The sequence below is a fragment of the Glycine soja genome, chromosome 17, assembly GCF_004193775.1.
Source record: "Glycine soja cultivar W05 chromosome 17, ASM419377v2, whole genome shotgun sequence".
Lineage (NCBI taxonomy): Eukaryota > Viridiplantae > Streptophyta > Magnoliopsida > Fabales > Fabaceae > Glycine > Glycine soja.
Window position 1 is genome coordinate 9,734,877 of NC_041018.1, and position 16,910 is coordinate 9,751,786.

At 34.1% G+C, this 16,910-nt stretch overlaps 1 protein-coding gene across 3 annotated transcripts; it reads right to left on the bottom strand.

Moving 5' to 3' along the window:
• Positions 1-819: 819 nt before the first annotated feature.
• LOC114393349 (transcription initiation factor TFIID subunit 2-like) lies at positions 820-15,603 on the bottom strand. Of its 3 annotated transcripts, none has more exons than XM_028354652.1 (25): positions 15,265-15,597; positions 14,764-15,106; positions 13,532-13,677; positions 13,342-13,408; positions 11,724-11,923; positions 11,467-11,620; positions 11,232-11,316; positions 11,029-11,120; positions 10,388-10,513; positions 10,208-10,261; positions 9,066-9,134; positions 8,706-8,803; positions 8,270-8,614; positions 8,101-8,188; positions 7,418-7,543; positions 7,277-7,333; positions 6,646-6,725; positions 6,516-6,558; positions 5,506-5,592; positions 4,611-4,700; positions 4,242-4,300; positions 4,073-4,163; positions 3,828-3,993; positions 3,177-3,360; positions 820-2,362 (listed from the first exon to the last, which is right to left on the bottom strand). In XM_028354652.1, the coding sequence occupies exons 1-25, from the start codon at positions 15,381-15,383 to the stop codon at positions 1,165-1,167; spliced, it is 4,167 nt and encodes a 1,388-aa protein (XP_028210453.1). In that variant the 5' UTR covers positions 15,384-15,597; the 3' UTR covers positions 820-1,164. The 3 variants fall into 3 exon arrangements, 2 of the variants coding, with proteins under 2 accessions (XP_028210453.1, XP_028210454.1); XR_003662548.1 differs by having other exon boundaries at positions 2,062-2,362; positions 3,177-3,355; positions 15,265-15,603; XM_028354653.1 differs by lacking the exons at positions 14,764-15,106; positions 15,265-15,597 and having other exon boundaries at positions 11,467-11,642; positions 13,532-13,602.
• Positions 15,604-16,910: the final 1,307 nt, after the last annotated feature.

Genomic DNA, 16,910 nt, shown 5'->3' on the forward strand with positions numbered 1-16,910 from the left:
TGGATTTGTGGTCTCTATTGTTGTTTATAGAAATAACTCACACACTCCCACTTCATTACCTAATAATGGTAGTATTTGTTTGGCAATCATTCCTTAACAACACTCACCTCATGAAGATGCTTTAAGTCGATATTTGGCTTTCTAGCAGAAGACATATTTAGTGACCACATTTTCGGCTTAAAAGCAGTAATTAAGGATAAATTGGACTTTAAAGTACATATCTCTAACGAAGTATCTTAATAATAAGGAACATTTTATTACGTGTTGCACTTGCACCGTTAGAGTACTCACCTATTCAGCAAAAATATAAAGATAGCCGGTTAAACAGGAAGAAAAATCGTTTCCACCACTTTTGATGTTTTGACACTATATCCCTTATGTTATCATGTTAGAATAACATACATCAACCTCAAAATCACAAAATATGCTTTTTCAGTCCCCTCAAATACACTTTGGGAGACTAAAACATTTTACAAATTTGAGCAACTAGAAGAAGCAAATATTTAATGAGGGACCAAAACCAAAAGTGTCCCAAATTTGAGACCCTAAAACGTATTTAAGCCTTATTAGGATTACTTAAATTCATGTAAACCCACAAGAAATAATGCAACAGACGTACAAAACAACAGATTTGGTCATCCAAGAAATATGAAGCACATTTGAAAGCCGTGTCTAAAACAAAAATCATAATGGCGTAGACATCATTTTTACCGCAAGATTTACCATCTCTTGTGTGTGAGATACTAAACCCACAAACGATCTTTGCAAGATTTAAAATTGCAAGCAATACCTAAAATATGACCAAAAATAAGGCATTACTTGAGAGAACACAACATAATTATAAATTTACAACTTAAGAGTTACAAATTTACAACAATATCCCAAACAACCTCGTAATAAGCTAGCTTCATTTACAAATTATGCCGCTCTGAAGAAAGCCAAATCCTATCCATCGATAGCAATCTTAAATTGCATGATTGAAATTGCAATCATATATATCTTTAAAATCAGTTAACTACCAACGAATAAAGCTCATTGAATCAACAATTGTATGTACCTAAGTGGTCTACTAAGCCGGATATGAAAAAAAAAATACAACCTAAAAAATATGAAGGCGTTGTAATTTTCATTCTAACATCTACAAAATATAGGACATTATATTCTCTAGGGCTTGCTGAGCATTCGGTTTTTAATTTTAATTCGAATTTTTGGTGCACCAGATGTGCCTTCAGATGGCTCCGGTTTGGTGGTATCTATCTTTTTTATTTCTAATTTAGAATCATATCCAGTGGGTTCAACAGATGTAACCTGTCTAGCAACAACGTCCACTACAGGCTCCTCTTTCTTGCTTGACATATCTATGGAGGATCTCTTCGCTTCATCACTCTGAAGTTTTGCCAGTTCTTTTTCCCTACGTTTTTTCTCTTTCTTTAATCGTTTGCGCTCCAAATACTCTGGATCATCATGGTGTCCTTTATTACTTTCCCGTTTCCGTTTCTTTTCCTTGCTTTTGTGCTTTTCTTTCCCCCGAGCAGAAATTTCTTTACCTAATGGTTCTCCGTCAGGATCAAATCTTGCAACTGAAAGAGTTTGAAGGCTGGCATATCGTCGTGCATCAGCATCTATATTGTTATCCTGGATAATACTGGATGATGATGGATCTTCTGGCTGAGGTTGTGAATAAACTATACTTGAATCAGCAGTGCACTGGAGTTCTTTGACCAATTCATCACCATCACTCAAAAACTTTGCACTACCAATGCTGGCAGTCATGCGTGAACCGCGATCATGCCAAGAATTAACTTCATCAATATTGTGATTACTGATGCTAACAGTCTCAGCAAAATTCCTCTGGGGTGCATCTACAGAAACTGAACTGCTAGCTCCATGATCCATTTCATTACGACCACCTAAAGAACGTTCAACCACCTGATTATCAGTATCAGCCCTACTGGTGGCAGAAGATTGTTTGACCTTGATTTTAATGGGTCTCTTTCTTTCATGGCTATTGGATACAGTATCAGCCTCCTTAGAAATTTCATTTGGAGCTTCAATTGGTGCTTCCTGGGGAAATTCAGTAAATACCTCTTTGGGCTTCTCAAGGGACGCTTCCTTTAGAGCTTCAAGGTGCACCTGTGTGGGAGCTTCACAAGGTTGGTCCTTAGGAGCTTCATCAAGTGCGTCCCTCAAGCCCTCCATTGTCGGGCCCAAATTTTGTGTAAGATCATCAATAGAGCTTGGCAGATCCAAAGGTTTGCTTTCTGAATCAAGAGCAAGCATGTTCTTTTGATAGTTACTAGCTTCTGTAAGACTCATATGCAGCATTCTATTTTCTCTGGGAATCCCATGAAGAGTTGGGTGTCTGCAGACAAAAGTACAGATTAAAGTTGTAGTGAAATAGTCTTTTTTCAGATACATACAAAAACTTCAGTGTAAATATATAACCACACCCAAAACCAAGTAGCATTGTTTAGCATCACCTAAGCTCATCAACAGGACGTTATTTTTTACAGAAATAGCAGTAAAGTGAAAAACGGTAACTGACTATAAAATATTAAGATGCTGATCGAGAAAATCAGTTTTCACCAATAATTACAAAAATATCAATTTACTCTCATTTAACTTCATGCTTCCTAAGACATGTATATCAAATGACAAAAACAACACTGTTTCACCATCTCATGTATTTAAATACAGGAGATGGTGAAATAGTATTTTGGTAAAATCAGGAACAGAAACAAAACATTTTGTCAAACCAACCAGGCCATTATATTCTAGATGAGATTCATTTCCTAGGGAAAGTTATCAAGTAAAATCAGAACTAGTAACAACATAGGAAAGGAACCATTCCAATTGAAATTAAGCTTAGATCATATATTATTGAAGTTACTCTCAACATCAGCTGGAATAAATTTTCTACTAATGTCCAAAAATTCATTGAATTACAAAAATTGACAAAATATATATAGGTAAGAAATGGTTAATAGTCTGGACTAAGACAAAAAAAAAAAATCATTTCACAACAAATTATTTTCTTGAAAAGTGAAATGAAACAATTGGTAAGTTACAAATAAAAAAAGAATTACTTTTGTTTTAGCAGTTACCAGTAATATTCAAACAACAGATTAGCTGCAAAATCAGCAAGCTAGCATTTCATTTCTGAAAGAAACATGTACCTTCTTGCAAGTATTTGTAATATGCAGAACAAGTAATGCCGGAGAAAGGCATTATTAAAAGCTATACGCCCTTCCAGTAAATTAAGCATAGAGACAAGAGTTTGGCTTGTAATTTCGTCATTTGAATTCAATCCATCTCTCATCTGACATAGCCTCATAACATGGGTGGCTAGTTTTAACTGCCCTGCAATAAACGAATGTAAAATTTCCTATACATAAAAAAGGGGAAACTATAGATGAAATGAAAGGAAAAAATAGAGAAGCAGGAGTGCTTCTTTCAGAAGGTTGTCAACCTTAAAAAACAAGATAATTATGTGCCACTAGATCAGTTGATCAGATACAAAAACTTGTATGATAATGACTAAAAATTTGAAAAAAAAAAAAATCAAACCTAGCTCAAAGGTAACCATTACTAGGTGATAATAAAGCTATTTACTATATTTTTCTCTCCCTTGCTCTATAGAAATTTTTTAATGTAAAACTTATATCAAGATTTAAACAATAACTATTTTGCACAATCTACATATGTTTTGAAATTTGTCCAACTTTAGAAACATTTCTATAAATAATTTTAATTCTACCATTCTGAACCAAATTTTTAGTTTGTCACACATCATCTATAAATCCTCTCTCAGGGAAAAGATTTACAACCTCTTAAGGAATGCTCCTCCTCTATGTATTTGATAAATAAAAGCAAAGCTGAATCCATGCCCTTGCAGTGGAATTCAAGATCAAGGAGTGCTCTACTTGCTTCAATTCGAACTTGCCACAATGCCTTTATGTCCCGAAAAGGCTTTACAAGTCCATAAACTCGATCCTGTATTAAAGCTGAAGCATTAAGTATCTTCATGCCAACCTTTGAACAGCAGTTTGAATCTCAATGACAAGGTACTTACAAGAGGAATGAACCCTGAAAGCTTTAATGCAATCTGGGTCAATGTCCGGATACAACTGATAGTCAAGATTCCATTGTAGCTTGGCATGAGACTAGCAGAAGACATTACCAGAAATGTAAATTATAGTTACAAATAAAATTAATAAATCCAGCATAGAAAGGAATGACACCTATCAAATTGTAGAAGCCGGTCAATGCGTTTGAGGAGTGATGACAGTAAGAGAATACTCTGTCAACAGTTTCAGTCAGAAAGAAGCCTAATACTCAAAATCAGGTTGAGTAATGTTACAAAGATTAAGATTATATCAATGATAAATATAAATCAACAACTGATAAAAAAATATATAGACTACAAAGCAAGCAACCTTTGCATAGTTGTTATAGCCTATACTCAAGAACTAGTATTTTAGTTAATTGAAAGGTACTTAAGGAGCTATGTACTTGGTAAATGTAAAACAAAATAGACCCAGCAAGCTCAGATCAGCATATTAATCCATAAAGGTGACCATGAGAATCAGCAAAAGGAATAGTCTATGAACCTGTTGCCCAAACTCAAGCTCACCAACTGACTGGACTAATGCAGCAAGCCAGAATACATCTGAGTAAGGGTTCCCATTGTTGTCATTGTACTGAAAAAATAAGAGGATAAAAATGACATGAGCCACAAAGCTGATCATACAACTTTTATATAACTAAAAGCAAGAAAACATCCCAATAATAATAATCCTGCCCAACCAGCATATCATGAATCCTTAGTGCAGTGATGTGTGCCATATGAGTAACCAAAAATTATGCAATATTTCAAAATAGCATAAGGGACCAAAAAGCAGACAGAATCAGTGAAAGTTAATTGATTACCCATTTTTTTGGGTAGCCGATTCCTAAATATAAAATAAGGATAAAATTGGCCAGCTACAGTATTATCAATGGTAGATTGCAGTTTATGGAGAGAAACCAAAAATCAGCCATAGAATTATGGAAGACAGCACTGTGGCAAATGGTGTACTGCATGGCAACCATACAAAATGCATTTATATATAGAACAAGACATGCATTATATACGGTTAACAAGACAGTACAGAAAAAAATATAAACAGAGAACAGAATGGAAAAATAAAAATACTAGAGAGAATCAAAGAAAGAAGAAGCCTCTCTAGTGATATTGGTTGTAGACTTCAAAATGCGTGACTGCCACATATTAATTTCAATTTCAGAGTCTCAAATATTCCCTTCTAAAATCACAAGTATAACTTGATGAATAAAGCTCATTTAACACGAATCCCATTCACATCATCAAGCAGAGGATTATTCAGACAAGACACTATAAATATTAATGCATTCACTATTTACATTTCATGGATATAACTCTTGATGCCAATGTCACATTAGCTACTATTAAGAGATTAATGCATGCAGCAAGAAGTAAACAATTACCTTCAATAGCTGTAAAACAAACTCGATAGCCTCTCTTGGGCTTTTCTTGTCAGCAGCTCTAACCATAGCAACAGCATGTGGAATAGCCTACAACAGCCATTTATTAAACAAAAAATTACTGGCCAAGTTTTAAAAATAAATCAATAAACAACTATTTATTATTTAGTCACAAGCAGAATATGCATAAATGGTCAGAATTACCATAGACGCACAAAGATAACTTATTAACCGATTTTAAACAGCAAGGGACATTCATTATTCATTTGTGAAAAACAAAAAACCATTGGCCAAGAAAAAAAATACAAATAATCACAGCAATGGATAAGGGCAGAATCCATGGATAACATTAAAATTTGTAAAAGGACAAGGGCAGGAAAGTTCAAGGAAGTAGAGCAATCACAGAAACAAAAATCAAGCTTCAACATTGGAATGGGGGAGGCCACCGGATCATCATATGATAACACAAATCGTAAGTTTCAAATAATATACATACTTCATAATGCACAAAAGTTTAGACAGCATAAAAACTAAAACAAAAGAAAAAGGAGCACACAGAAGGCAGAACCCACTAAAACCCAACAACAACAACAACAGAGCACACAGCAAGCTTCAGCCTTTAGCCACTAAAAGAAGACTGAAACAAAGAAGAGAACCAGATTGAGAATCATAAAATAAATAAATAAAACAAAATTAAATTTAAATGACTATGAAGATGAAGATTAAGATCATACGGTATCTAAGAAATGTCAGGCACTTATTTGGAAATCATTTTGAATTGCTCATAGAAGTATTATAACTTTAGGAGCATAGAAACAATGGGTGTGAAGTGGCAGCCCCCAACAAATGCTATTGTTGGATGGCCGCTATTCTGAATACGTGTGTGTGTGTGTGTGTCTATTACATAATATATAATTATGTATAAATATTTTCTTAAATATAAATACAAATTCAGAACACAAGTAATCACATCACATTGGACCTAACTTACACATCCTACCTCCTTGCATTACCTCAAGAACAAAATACTCGGCAAAGTCATGAAAATCGTTTGGCCTGGCAAGAGTAGTATACCAATAAGAGTCACTTCGTATTGTGAAAGTTGAATGAGATAAAATGAAATAATAATTTCGGTAGTCTTACTTTGGCAGTCCAATGTCAGTATCAAACCTTCGACTCTTGTAAAATTTCATCAGATGGAGTAGACCAGAAAAATCAGTTTCCTGTTAAACAATGAAATAACGCCATAATTAGATACAACCATCTGCATTTTGTAACCAAGCATCAACAATGATTTGAATTTGTAGACCATATGGCATGTTTATTATTCAGATTCACATTTCAAATAACTATATCCATGAACTTTATTGATACAGTGATGCTAAGGCTACAATAAGTCATATATATGGCATCACAGATATTCATGAACATGAACTCCTCTTGAATGGATTTCAAAGTTGTAAATGCAACCAGATGCATGGCATACTTAAAAGGCATAAATCTTCCATTTTAAGTTCAGCATTGTACCAAATTTTGAAGAAAAAAAACACTAGTGAATATTATTTCTTAGGTGCAGAGATTTGATATACCAGCACTTGGCAAATTATCAAAATTCCATAATTATATCAAAACCAGATCTGACAACACTGAAACTATTCGGTAAATTAAAGACAGCCTAGTTGATTCCCACTCGACTCATGGCTGTAATATGAATTTCACAATCTACCGGTATTTCATAAAGTTATAATGCAATAAGTAACCTAGCTTTGAATACCTCAGATGCTGAATTTGCCAATGCAAATGCCGCTTCGATCCGTACTCTCCAAAAAGCCTTGAGTTAGAACCAAAAGACTCCCAGATATTAGTTACAGGTTTAAAAACAATTATTGAAAATATATTACAGAAAGTATATCACCTTGGAGTCACTGAGAAAATTATTTAGGGCATTAACAATAGAAAATGATAGCTGTGGGGATGCCTCAAGGGCTGCAATTGCTTGTGCCTGAGCAATAACATCTTTGTCCTTCTCTAATTGATTGATCTAAAAGAAGAAGCCAAATGTCTAGAATCAATAAATAACTACAAAAGACTATGATAGTGAAAGGTACAAAATACAAACACCATCACAAATGAATGAGCATGATTTGTTTCTAAAAAAAAGCCAAGAAGAGAGAATAAAAAAGGTTAAAGAGCATGATTGAGCATGATTACAAAACATTGCATCATAGCATGTTTTATGTAATCAAGCCTTCCTGTTTCCTCAATTGAATGAAAAAAGGTTCAAGAAATAGTGGTACGATGCACAACTTAAAAGGAACACTTAGAAACAGATAGATTGGAAGTATGGGCTTCTGGTGTGGGGTTTGTGGTGGCCATAGGAGGTCTTCAATTACAATAACTAGATTTCATTATGTGGTCCTCCTAAAGTTCTTACCATATGATAAGTAAACTAGTTGTATACATAAACCCAGAAAGAGGACCTAAATAATTGAACATATGCAGTGCCTCTCATAGGGTGGCAAAATACTATATCACAATAACAACTCCACAGAATCAACTGGCTGCCCCCCTACCAGTCTACCACAATTTTATCCTTACCCACATCTGAACTGGTTGGTTAAAATGAACCTCAGCAAGGTACTCCATATCAGGATCTGCTCTAATCCATAATAAAGGGGACTCGGTACTGCCATAACAGAGAAATTGTCAGAAACTCAAAGACAACAACCACAGATGAAAAAAAAAGAGAAAGGAAACTTATTTTTACTTTGAACGCATATCCATGGAAGGCACATCACCATTATCATCAGACCCATCAAGTTTTAAACCTTTCTTGGGCTTCTGAAAGCGTCTAGCAGCAAGCTTTGAGTGGCATTGTATTTCCAATAGTTGCCATGCATCTCCAGCCATTGGTAGAATTGGATGGTCATACATACCATCAAGTTCATATACCCTGATGCTCATCATACCAGGCCATCCAGTATCTCCATCTCGAGTTTCTGTATCTGGATTAATATCAAGAATGGATGTATTTGAAGTCTGCAATGCTGTACATCCCCGCAGCACAGCCAATTCAACCATATTCTTCCTTTTATTATAGGAAAACCCCATCCTTAGCAACAGCAAGTAACTCATCAGAATACATGAGCAGAAAGAATTCCAAAAATGAAATAAATAGTAATGAGTAAATCCTTATTTTATACCTTAAAACAGGACATCCACAAGAACCAACCCACCGAGGAAAGAAATCTTTAAGAAATGGGCGTTCAAGATTCCCAACCTTGTTAGCAAAATGTCGAAACTGCATATTGAAAAAAATGATCAGATCCACATTATATTGACAAGCAAAACCCGTCAAGAATAAGATGCTTCAGTTAATACAACATTGAAGATTAAACTACATTAATATTTCTCAGTTTCAAGTGAGATTACAAGAAAAAAATTCTGTTAATGAAGCTAATTTCAGAAAAAAAAATTTACAGCTCTTATATCTTCAAGATAATTTCATAGAACCTACATGCAGAAAATAAGTCACAGAATTTACACAACCAAAAGCAGATTACCTCCTTAGTACTAAGAGTCTTTATGGAACGAGTTTTATCTTGAGCACGAGAAACTATAGTTTGCAAAATCTACACATTGATAACAAGGGAAACAATATCATCAAACCTCTCAATCAAACATATAACTTCCAGGGGGGAAATAAAGAGGAAAAAACTTCATGAGTAATGACAACAAAAACAAAAGGCACAGGAAAACAATTATGGCAGATCATGAACAGGAAAAGGTCTCATATGCAAGGAGACCACTAAAAGTATCTCAAGTAATGCTTCCACCTAAGTTAATCACTAAGTATATTTTAATACACATAAAAACTAACACACTAGATTCCACAACTATTCTTTGACATCTGTCAGAGTATCAGCCAACAATCATCTAAACATTCTTCAACATAGCCTACAGATAATGCATAACAAATAACCGGAACCCAAGTAACTTGCATATCATTTACCCATTTTTTCAGTGAATAAGAACATCAATGTTTTCAAAATCAATGTCATTGACTCATTGAATCAGTAAAGAGAGAGGACAAAGACATTTTGAAATAAATTAATCTAGCACATATAATTAAACAAGAAGTCAAAATAATACTCCATCCGTTCCCTCTAAATAAAAGAAACTCAAGTTTCCTTGTCCCTTTTTATAAGACTCTTTTCTAGCCTTCCCTATTTTTTTTACCAAAATACCATTAATTATTTTACTCCATAAATACTATGAATTGTGTTTCTCTCTCTTATGACGATTGGAGAATTGAAGAGTTTAGTTTTAAAAATTAAAAATCCACTAAAAATACTCTTCTCCATACATTCCTTGTTTAGGTGGAAAGTAATCAAGTGGGGAAAAGTGATATAACTAATCCCAAAAATTTTAGGGGTAATTTGGAAATTTTACAATTACAAACAAATTTAATGTTATTAACTAAATTAACCAACAATCTTAATGTGTGGGAATTAATTATAAGTGTCTTATATTTAGGGATATAAGAGTATATTTCTCCAACCTAAGTCTCACATCACATCAGATATCCAAAAGAAATTACAAATATACATGACCACCAAAAATGAACCAAATGACAAATTAAGATACATCCAGCATATGTAAAATGGTCAGAAGGACAAATAATGTAAATGTCAATGGCTCTCACTCTACGAAAAGATTCAGGACCCATTTGTTTTTCCAACATCTGAAGAGCTGCCACCTGAAAAAGGGTAAAAATTTATATATCTAATTCAATACTAAATAAGAAAAGTGGGAAACACATTACTGCACAGGTTGCTATATGAATACAACAAGGGGGAGAAGTACAGGAAAGGAAAATACTTACAGACTTCCATGATCTTATTTTTCCATACAAACCAATGCACTGAGTTCCATATAAATCTTTACAGGAAGCTGAACAGCTCAAAGCTGTCGCTCCACCATTATCAACTTTGCAAACAGCACAATTTGCCTGCAGATTGATTTACAAGAGCATGTGAAAAATGAGATTAGCATATTTAACTGCTGCACTTTCAACTCATTTATAATGCTCCATGGCCTCAACCTAGACTGACACAAATCAAGCATGTTCAAATATGAAATGATATCCAAGTGAAAAACTTTGCTGCGGTCATCTATGTCCAAAAATTAGAAGAATAAAAAATCCAAGCAAAAACAAAAGAAGAATGCCTCAGGCATTTGAAACTAAGTAGCTGTAGAATATTAATAAATTGAAACAAATCTGCAGAGCAGAAAAAATAAAAACAGTGGGGGAAAAAGCCATTAACAGCAACCAGGCCTAAGAATATATTTAAGAATACATGAACACTCAAAACTCCAGAGCATCGACTCCCCAATAATAGCATTGCAGCAGCAACATTTTTAGACAGCAATAAAGAGAACAACAAGTTCATAATTTTTTTACAGTCTAATGCATGATAAGTTAACCTTCACATAGATCAGACTAACCAAGAAAGAAAAACAAACCTTGTATCTCCTGTACCGTGCCTCATTATTTCCCAAATGTTTCTTAATAAAAAAATCTGTCAAGAAACCAGCAAGTCCATCCAAGAGCCACTCTGCAAATTGCAAAGCATTCACCAATCACACTAGAGGAAACACAATCTGCTGAATTTACAAAGAAACAAATCAAATCAAAACAACAATCAAAATATACTCTGATAAATTACCATCATTTGGTGCCTCAGGAGTGATGTACACACCAAACCACTGTCTTGCGAGAGCATATGCAAGTTTTACCCTTGTATCAATAGTCTGTCAACAAAGACTAAGACAGGTCATTAAGCAGGCATATCATAAGAAAAAAAGCCTTGTGTGCAAGAAAAACAGTTTTTTATTCATTCAGAAAGAGATTAATTAGAAAAAATACAAAATCAAATAAAAGAATTCAAGTAGTGAACTGACCTGGTCAATAACCTTCTCATCAAACAAAACTTGAGAACTAAATACACTCATAGAGGCTCCTAAACTCAATGAAGACACTGCCATCTCTGGCTCTATGAAAACTTGTGTATATGAGTCAAATGGGAAGTCTACAGAAAGATAATCCTTATAGCAGCTGCTCACCAATAAAAATCCAACTATTTAATCATTATACAATTTTATGATGAAAAAAACCACCTGTTTCAGGCTAGTTAAATTGCAGCTATCACATGTCAAACCTGAAGGCACTGTGGAAAAAATCCACTGTATTCCGCATCTTTGACAGATTAGGCAGAGAACACATATGTGATATAAGGCTAAATTGGTGATCAGGAAGAATTTCAAATGGGGCAACAGCCAAAGATATCCACCTTGCAGCAACTGGAACATCCAGTTTATAGACATAAGTTTTCTGAGGAGGATTGTCCTTGCTTAAGACCTGAAAAATAAAGGAGGTTTAAACATCATATACAAATTTAACTCTGCAAGGCATATAACCCATTAAATTTTCTTATAGAACTAGAAATTTTATTAGAGACAAAAGAGAAGAATTACAACAGAGAGGATAGAAAATTCCCTAAAATGCCAGGGGGGGGAGCAGAACAGGGTATCATACATAGTTTATATCCCATTGCATGTAGAGAATAGAATCAAGAAAAGGAAAAAATCAATCATATACTTTTGTTTTCCAACTTGGACAAAAAGCATTCTTCCTTTCTGTTTCTCTTCCCCGAAATGGTAGTACAAGAAAAAGTGTGATGCTGCTTCAAATTTTTGTGAAAATAAAATGAACTCTTCAAAATGAAGCTAAATAATACAAGCCAAATCCCTTGGATAAGAAATCTGGCTAACATAAATCCTTGACCCTAGAGGTGCGGTGAGCATGGATTGAACATGCGACCTTCAGATCTTCAATCTGACGCTCTCCCAACTAAGATCACCGCAAATAAATGTCACCTACCAGAAACCAATATCCAGCCCAAAGTGTTGCAGAGTTGCATTAACTACCCAACAAAGTGATAGTGATAACCAAAAATGGCTTATTCAGAATAAACCCGCAAATCAAGATCAGCCACATATGAAATCCAGGTCATATCACTATGTCAGAGTTGTGTCAAAATAACAGATACAGGAACAGATAAGGTTATATTTTAGATGAATCTAATCATTGAAGAAAAAGAAAACAAGGGAAAAAAAGTGGAAGGCTGCATCCAATCCAAAGAGGAAGAGGAAAAAATAGAAAATAGCAGATTCAATCCTTGAATGTTTTAAAGGGCCTCACAATATCGAAAAACATAACTTACTGGAAAAGCAAGTAGCAATTCAAATTGTACAACATTCTTCCTTTATGTCAAGGGTCCAGTTAACAAATTATGAATAAACAGATTGGAAACCACAACATGCCGTGTATAAAAACAAAGCCACAACAGCTATTTCACTGTTTTAACAGCAATCTAAAGCTTAAGTATTAGGCAGCAAAAGTGAGCAACACTGACCATCCAAAGGAAAGAACTATTTCCAATATTTACAAAATTAGCAATTTGCATTTTTCAATAGTTCTATCACAGCAGTCAAAATCCTGTCATTTTCAACAATGAATATTCCCAAAGAAAAATATTGATTGAATTTGAAGCCTATCATCATCTAACATCTGTCGATTATAAGAAATGAAAAACCGAAAGTAGCCATACTCCAATTGCCCAGTTGTTGGAAACAATAGAAATTCCAATTCCCAACCTGACTTGACTTGACAGAACATTAATGCGCTTATCCAAAATATTATCAGCTTGTTAAAAAATAGTATTTTTCATGCTTTCAGAACTAAAATAACAGAACATCAGTATCATTCATTGATACCTGATAAAGCAAGCTTCCTGTACTGACAGCCACAAGATTGTATGCTACTGTGAACTCCAGGTCATAGCTAAACATGAATAAAACGACAATAATTACTTCAAGCATTGAACAGTAAATATTGTTATTACAAATGTGAGCATGGACCTGGTGTATGGCTACACACAAATGGAAAAGAGTTAATAGTTCATACCAGCATCGTTGTGAATTGTCATCTATACATGGGAACCAACACCTTGCTCTCCTTATCTGATTATCAGTATGAAGAAGATTATTTCTGAAGTGTATTCCTGTCTCTGCCTTCTCTATCCAATAGTCAATACGAACAGTTCTCACATTCTGCACCCAACATCAACCTACATGAGAAAACACAAATAGTAAACCTCACCACAACTACTCATTTCTCACATTTAACTGCCATATTTTCAGGGAAGGATACTACACTATCAACAATCAAAAACAAGAACCCATTCCTTACAATGAGTAGGCGAAAAACACAGATATCAAAAGGCTAAATAGGCAGAATATTTTGAAAAAACATTAGCCATGGTGACCCATTATAAATAGAAACATGCAATATCTTGATAAAACATGTGAAAAATCCAAGCAGAGGAGAATGTTCATAAATTAGGCTGTTAGTTGTTACTATGGACTTAGGTACAAGGTTTTGAAAAATCATCTGCAACTACAATTTCAGACACATCAAGGTTTTTTGGTGGACTCTCCACAACGGCACAAGCACATCACAACGGCAATTGTGGCCACATTTGTCCACTATTTCCCACAATATCAAGGATAGCAACAAAAAAAAATGCAACCGCAATTTACATAATATGGGCCCTACACGTGGCAGGCTGGCAGCGATAATTAAAAAATACGATCATATCACAATTATAAATATATACATACATTAAAAAATTCAATTCAACTGATACATAATGCAGACACACATATTATAAAATTCAGCCAGTGCTTAATTACTTAAATAAATCATAATAATTACGAATATGTACACATTATTTACAAGTAAATAACAAATTTAGAGCCAAAATTATGATTCGTTGTCATTTTAGTCCCTAAATTTAACAAAATTCAAAACCCTGAAATTGTATTTTATCACTCACATTGGTCCAAAGTTACATGCTACGTGTGACTTAAGTAATAATATCAGCATATGTTCAGTGACCAAAATGACGGTTAGATTTAGGGAGATAAAGATGAGACGATGACATTTTATTTCGTTAAATCTAAGGACTAAAGTGACAACGAGTCACGGTTTTAGGGACTAAATCAGCCAATTACTCCAATATTTAAAATTCAGTTGCTATGCATAGGGTTTACGAGTCTCGTGTAACAGAACTCTCAAAAATTGCTCAGCATCCGGCACAGCACTGGAAGCAAGAGTTCAAAGTTAGCAACTATAACCTGCTTGGGCTCAGCCGAAGAGTGAAACCCGTTCTCAGAAGTGGGTTGTTGCTCCTGCTGTTGTTCACTTTCAGCCTTGGAAGGTTTGCAACAATTAATGAGCAAATTGGGAACCAATTCCTTCTCAAGAGCGGACATGTACACTGAGACAGCAGCATCGGCAGCAGAGCTAGGAGAACACACGGAGCTAAACCTCTTCTCATCCTCCCCCTGCTGCTGATGGTGCGGGTAATACTCGAACTCCGTTGGCTCGCCGTCAACACAAACACTCTCAATCCCTAAATTCTCCGCGTGCAACCCTACGATCCCAATCTCAGGCACCGCAATCTCCAATTCAGTGTACCTGCATGTTAAAAATTAACTCGAATCAAGTTCTAGGTCGATTTTGACAACGCGATCACGAACACAATCTCAGCGGTGATAAAACCTAATTTACAACAGTCGCGAACAGTAAATGCTAATTTATCGAGTAACGGAAAGGGGGAAAAGAGAATTGCGAACCCGTGGACTTGGCGTTTGTCGATGTCGATGGAGAGGCATAGCTTTTGGTGGTGAACTACGGCGCCGGAGTTTTCGGGCTTCGGGTCTTCGTTGTTCTTGGGCTTGCGAGGCTTCGCCATGGAGGAAAGAAAGAGTGAGAAATGGGAATCGAATTCGAATCTAGGAAATAGGAATCTCTCTCTCTCTCTCTCTTCTCTTGTGTGTCTCCCTTTGAGATAGCTGAAGTGATGCGTTATTTATAGAGGAGGTAGCGCAGTAGTAGGATGCTTGGGTCACGCCTTGACAAGCGATGACGATAGAGTGCCCTATCGGTGTCGTCTGTTCCTGTGTGCCCTACTTTGGCAATGCAAACGCCAAATGCCTTCATCTAAAGATGTGTCACTGCTTTCAATTTTTGGCTAAGTTAATTATAAATAAATAAAAAAAGGATGGTAAACTAATCATAATCATGTACTTGTTGCATGATTCTCATTACGTGATCTCATAAAATTTTACAAACCAAAATAATCAAATACAATATTTTCTCATTAAATATTTTTTTAACACAATAAATCTTACATTATTATGTTAATTTTATGAGTTTATTTTTAGTAAGTTTAAAGTTGGATTTATAAATAATAATAATAATAAAACAACATCCTATTAGATTTTTCAAGTTAGACAACAATTCCTTAAAATGCATCTCACATTTTTTAAAGAATCTGATACTTATATTTAAAATAAAATATATATTAGTATATTTAAATTCAAATAATCATGTACTTGTTGCATGATTCTCATTATTTCAACGTTGTCATGATCTGATAAAAAATTTCAAACGAAAATGATCAAACACAATATTTTTTTCATTAAATATATATTTTTTCTATGAGTTTATTTTTAGTAAGTTTAAAGTTGGATTTATAAATAATAAAAATAAAAAAAAGAAAAAAAAAACATCCTGTTAGATTTTTCAAGTTAGAAAACAATTTCTTAAAATGCATCTCACTTTTTTTATAAAAAAATTGATTTACTTATATTTAGAATAAAACATATATCAATATATTAGTATATTTAAATTCAAATAATATATAAAAACAATAACAAAAAACTAACAAATTAAGAATTAAATTGTATTTTTAGTTAATTGTATAATTTTAACTTTTTTGTTTAATGATTATTATGATTTAAGTTATTTGATTATAAAATATTAATTAATAATTTTTATAATTAAAAAAAATCTTTCAACTTTTATATATATGACTTTATGAGATCAGAGCCAAGTTCAAAAGGTTATAATCCCAAACTCAACATGACTATGTTTTAAAAGTTGTGGATAACTTAAATCCAACTCTCTTTGCTAGTTGGACTCTAACTTCAATTAAATTAGGCTTTGTTTAATACAGCTGAAAACATAGTATAAAAGAAGAGATGAGAGTAAAAACATGTGGGTTTCACATGAATCTCAACTGGTTGGTTACTAAGATTTAGAAAGATGATCAAGGCACATATGATTGTTAAGTGCCTAAACACGTGTGGTTTTATATACAACGAATTATTTGGCTGCAAATATACTTTGCAACGATAATGTTGAGTAGATTGTTTGGTTTCTCTTATGTTGGATAGGTGAGTTTGTGATCATAGTTGGATAATGTATTTTTTATAGG